The sequence below is a fragment of the Cryptococcus neoformans genome, chromosome 11 (assembly GCF_000149385.1).
Source record: "Cryptococcus neoformans var. neoformans B-3501A chromosome 11, whole genome shotgun sequence".
Taxonomy (NCBI): domain Eukaryota; kingdom Fungi; phylum Basidiomycota; class Tremellomycetes; order Tremellales; family Cryptococcaceae; genus Cryptococcus; species Cryptococcus deneoformans.
Genome location: NC_009187.1, coordinates 309,151 through 314,150, shown reverse-complemented (window position 1 = coordinate 314,150; position 5,000 = coordinate 309,151). Strand labels below are relative to the sequence as shown.

Sequence of the window (5,000 nt, the reverse complement as noted above, 5' to 3'; positions counted from 1 at the left end):
CGTACGAGGTAATAAAGGCGATGAAGGACCGGCGTTGCGACGAGGTGATGGGGATGGAGTGAGGTTGGGGATAATAGGAATGGGTGAGCCCAGAGAGGGAGAGTTGTTCATGTTGCCGTGAATATGCAGAGGACTGGCGGAGATGGATAGCTGAATGAGGTTGAGTCAATCACCGTATATGCTGCGGGCGTCGTCGTCTCGTCGTCCTTGTGGGCTGTGGCTGCGGAGTCGCCAAGAACGAGCAGCTGGTGACGACTGCCGGATACCGAATGCGCCCTAACGCCGTAAAAGATATCCACTGGCACTTTTGTTTCAATCAGCAACTGATGGGGTTTCAAAAGGCAAAGATATGCCCACCAAATCAATTTTAGAGAACCCCTTGCGCCCAGAGCAGTGGGTCTCGCTCCTGTTTGCGCTTTCTCGCTGCTATGCTCTGAATCTGGTCCCTCGCTGCTAAGCACACTCTCGTTCCTTTCAATTCCTATGTGGTGCGCGTCGCAGATCTAATGCAGCGCGCGGAGTAGTAACACCTGGAACTCGCTCGGCGGTGGAGGCAACCGAGTCAAAGGCACCTTTGTGCGTTCGGCGTGCTTTGGAATTCGAAAGAAGTCGAAAGAACGGCGCAAACGCAGACGCAACTACGCAGACACTATTCTGCACCGCGGGATTCCTAATTCAAGGATATGGTGATGGCGTGGAACTGGTGGTGTACGGTGTGGTGGGATATACGAATAGACGGAGGGATAGTAGGCCTATAGCATACTGGGTCAGCTCGGTCACGGGATTTTGTAATGCAGGCATATGTCGTTATAAATAACTGCGATCAACGAAGCATACAGTATGGTGTGATAATGACGGTATAAGAGGCCAGACAAGATCGTACGGTCCTCGCAGCCGCTACCGTGTCGCCACAGAGACGATTATGTACCAGACTAAAATGTCTACTCACGTCTAGAATTTCATGGAAGATTGCGCTGGGAGGCAAAGTGGGGGAGTGGAAAGAGCGTGGGCGTGGTATAGAAGATGGGGGAGGCGCTATGCAGAGTGGGCGGGTGCGCTGCTGCGCTGGTGCGGGTGATGTTTGGGCGGCAGCTATTCTGGTTGCGAGTCGATATGTATATACCTTGCATATGCAGTGTCCGGTATTTTGCGCTAAACGAGGAATAAATAAGCCGAGCGATGGAGCAGCGCATCCGCCAACGACCGGCGAGGAATCAAATTTGCCCTTTCGGGACACGTTCCCCGCCAATTCCCAATCGCCGGCCTCCGCCATCACTCCGTCACGCCCAGCCGCCACATGCTCCATCGATCGACCACGCCAATAATAATAATAAATACACACACCCCAATCAACTCCGGCCATGTCGCTGGACATCAACTGGTCGCTCCTGTCGCAGCCAGATGAATCCGCCACAGACCAGCTGTCAGAGTCTCTAATTGCCCTCCTCAACGCCCAGCTTGCAGAAGCACACAGGCCGTCGTTTATCGGCCCCATCACCGTCACCGCATTCGACTTTGGAAACGCGGGACCAGACCTCGAAGTCAAAGACATTCGTGATGTATGGAGAGTCTTTGACCAAGGCGACGATGAAGGAGATTTCGCAGAGGAGGAGAAGCAACGAGAAAAAGAGAGAGAAGAGAGGGATAAATTGAGGAATGAGGCATTAAAGAGTTCACTCGATGGTGAAAGATACGAGCTCGTCGACCGGTACAGTTCCACCGAGGGGACATCGTCCTTTGAGTACCAGCCCGAGTACGATATACATGAGCAACACGGTGATGACTATCGAATACGAGGTCGAAGACCGCTGTCGTACACTTTTGGCTACCCTCACGACCGACTGGCTGTACATCGCTCCTCATCCTCTCGGTCCTTTATCCCATTTCCTTTTGACCACCCTCCACCCGCTCTACACATCCCGTCCACTCCGGGTTTGAACCCCTCTCTTGTCTCTCACCCTATTTCGGCCCGTTTCTCTCGCCGACCAATGTCCATCGCTGCAAGTGCCGCCCCTCGTCCAACTCCTCGACGGAGACCTATCGAGCCGTCTTCTACTTCTCCGTCTCCTCCTGCACACCCAGCAGGCCTTCCCCCAAAGGCCTCTTCATCCTCAATACCCTCCCTTCAACTACATCTTCGTCTATCACATGCATCCGATTTGCATCTCACTCTCCTCACTTCTTTACAAGTCAACTATCCTTCGGCGCTTTTCATGGCGCTTCCTCTCAAATTATCCATAACAGGGTTTCAACTAAACGCAGATATAGTGATGGCCTATAGCGGAGAAAAGAATCGGGTCCATCTCACAATAGTAGATGACGAGTCCAATCCAGCTCATAAGGAAGATAAGCAAATTCCGCTAGGACAGAGGTTGTTGTCGAATTTGCAGATCGAGTCGGAAATTGGACATGCAGACGCTCATGTCTTGAGGAATGTTGGAAAGGTGGAAAGGTTTATTGTGGATGTGGTGAGAAAGACGTTGGTGGATGAATTAGTATTTCCCAACTTTCATACTGTGGCGTTATAGCGGAAGTACAGAACAAGGCGAAGAAGGGGAGGATGCACTGGATAGGAGAAGACACCAGGGAGCGACGAAGAACAGAGGGAACAGACTTGGCATAGCTAGACATCATTCCATAGACTTGTATGTACGCATTATTAGGCTTCCAATCCATATCAACAAAAAAGCGTAACATCAAAAACACGACGATTTAACACCAAAATCATGCTTTTGAGTGGACGCGTTGGGGTTGTTCGCTTTTGACGGCGGTTGTAGAAGGCAAAGGACCCCTTATCGATCGCTCGCCAAGGAAGCGCCTCACCTCGCTTTTTAGACCGTTTTCCTCGTTCGAATTTTTTTTTCCCACCCCATCCTTATCGAGCATCATGGAGGAATGAAGCGCATCGGTTAGTTCGCTTCCAGACTTGGCGAATCATTGCGATGCGTGCGTGAGCTGGCCACGCTGCTCCCGGAGTAGACGGAGAAAAAAAAAGACAGACGACGACATGGGTCAAGTTTCACGAAATCAAGCATGGTGACGACACGTTGGCCACGCTTCGCACTTCGATCCGATAGCCCTTTGATTACCTACCGCACAGTGACCGGGAATGCCCGTAAATTTGACGAGTTATCGAGTGGACATCCGTTAGACCCATGAGGGTTTTTGAAAAGCCAGATATTTGATTGAATGTCGCCGCGTGTGCAGAGGTGAGTCTCGTATGCGTGCCAAGCAAGATGTAGCAAGAAGATGCAAGTGTGATGTTCTCGGATGAACCCGATCCACATTGTGGTGTGTAATTGCATCTTCTGTTCCAGAAGAGCAATTGCACAGTCCAGAGAACGTCCAATGTTCGTTCGCTCGATGATATTTCCTTCAATCGGAATGCAGCATCACCATCGTCTTGTATACAAGCACCTGCGCTTGATCGTATTATGTAGAACTGACTGTCTCTTCCAGCTCTGCTTCAAAAACTTTGGATTCACTAGACTTCCTCGCGCCCAATATTCGTAACTCAGGACCCCACATTCATAAAGTACACATATCCACCAATCACAATTTCTTTGTTTCCCCATTCTCGCCCACATAAATATGCCGCATTTCTCAAATGGTGGATACTACTCAAGGACGCTTTGAACCACGACAACTCTGCCTCTATATCCAGCACTATGCTACTCCCGTGTGCATGCTTTGATGGTCGTCTCAGGTTAGGCGGTGGGAAGAATCGTTAGTGACAGGCCACAACGGACCATTAAGCGACGATAATGGATCACTGATCTGTGCTTGTCCCACAAGGAAGAGATTGCAAGGTTGTAACAAGGTGAGAATCATCACCTGAAACGACATTACGGCGGATCTACAGAAGCTGATAGACACTCTTCTTCCGAGTAGTTGAATTCCGGATGACGAATGGTCCTTGCCCAATAATAAAGAATAATGGTGCTGTCTTCCCCCCTTCCGTCGTTCAAATCACAATTTCGCCTCTCACTCTCATTTTTTTACAAGTCTTACTTTCTTCATCAAGAGACAAATCGTTACCTTGCAATAACAGTGCGACACGACATGGTCTTACAGTCTTCTTACTTGGATACGCAAGAAGGCGACAACTGTTCGTCCATGCCTCCCTATCCTGTCGACGCTACCCACCAATCCCAGGTTGCCTTACAATCCGCCCTTTCCATCTTCCTTCCACGCATATAACTGTCGAAAGCTGTTCACTGCTGCGGCGATCAGTGATGTCGCTTTTTCGCAGGCAATTGATGATATCACATCCAGGTATCAATACGATGCCCTCGGTGCACCATATCCCCCTGCGGAGCAACTACGTCTCAATACCTTGGCCAACGAGGTTAAGTCTAGTGCTAGTCAGCTTTATAATGCACTGCGTATGGCTCGATCTACAGACCTGTCTCAGGATCATTCTTCACAATGCGAATACTGTTCTCAGGCTTCTATGTGCTGCACGTGGCGATAAACGTTGTCGTAGATAATTTCATACTAGTACATGTCATGTTTTATATCTAGCTATTGGGTATTCGCTACGTAGTGCGCTGTTAATAATAATATAATGTGAAATGCAAGCATATGTTAGCAGGCACGAAGATGTTAAGTAATGTGTTGTCCCGATCTTATCATGCGTTTTAGCCAAGGTGCTATTAACTCGAAGTGCCACAGGAGCGAAACGCCGACGAGGCTATTATGGCACGCGTGTGATTTCTGTGCTCTTGAAGTGTTTGTCTATCAACAAGAAGAACGGGGACCATTTCCTGTATACGTCGACTTCCCTTTTACATCCATAGTAGCTATCCATCGCCTTATCCAACTTATAACTCGAATATAACCCAAATACCCTCCTCGACACCCATCTTCAACTCTCTCAGCACCGGTTAACCTCAACGTTACGAGACCTAAAAATAACAAACGAACCAGTATGGCCGAGCAGCCCGCCCAAGCACCGGCAGCTGCGCCTGTTAAAAAGGAGAAGATTGTTCCTCCTAGTC

General features: G+C 49.4%; 4 protein-coding genes across 4 annotated transcripts in view; 3 read left to right on the top strand and 1 right to left on the bottom strand.

Moving 5' to 3' along the window:
• Positions 1-111, bottom strand: part of CNBK1080 (hypothetical protein) — a gene marked incomplete at both ends in the record, with an annotated part of 3,808 nt that extends 3,697 nt beyond the window's left edge. The window contains one exon of the mRNA XM_767641.1: positions 1-111. This exon is cut by the window's left edge and continues 958 nt beyond it. Coding sequence (XP_772734.1) covers positions 1-111 — 111 coding nt within the window.
• A 1,250-nt stretch (positions 112-1,361) lies between these two features.
• On the top strand, positions 1,362-2,528 carry CNBK1070 (hypothetical protein; the record flags this gene model as incomplete). The annotated part of the gene is made up of 1 exon (XM_767640.1): positions 1,362-2,528. One exon carries the CDS (start codon positions 1,362-1,364, stop codon positions 2,526-2,528), a length of 1,167 nt encoding a protein of 388 aa, XP_772733.1.
• Positions 2,529-3,902: 1,374 nt separating this feature from the next.
• On the top strand, positions 3,903-4,490 carry CNBK1060 (hypothetical protein; the record flags this gene model as incomplete). Its single annotated transcript, XM_767639.1, has 1 exon — positions 3,903-4,490. One exon carries the CDS (start codon positions 3,903-3,905, stop codon positions 4,488-4,490), a length of 588 nt encoding a protein of 195 aa, XP_772732.1.
• A 440-nt stretch (positions 4,491-4,930) lies between these two features.
• CNBK1050 (hypothetical protein) overlaps positions 4,931-5,000 on the top strand; it is a gene marked incomplete at both ends in the record, with an annotated part of 2,983 nt that continues 2,913 nt past the window's right edge. Inside the window, one exon of the mRNA XM_767638.1 lies at positions 4,931-5,000. This exon is cut by the window's right edge and continues 65 nt beyond it. Coding sequence (XP_772731.1) covers positions 4,931-5,000 — 70 coding nt within the window.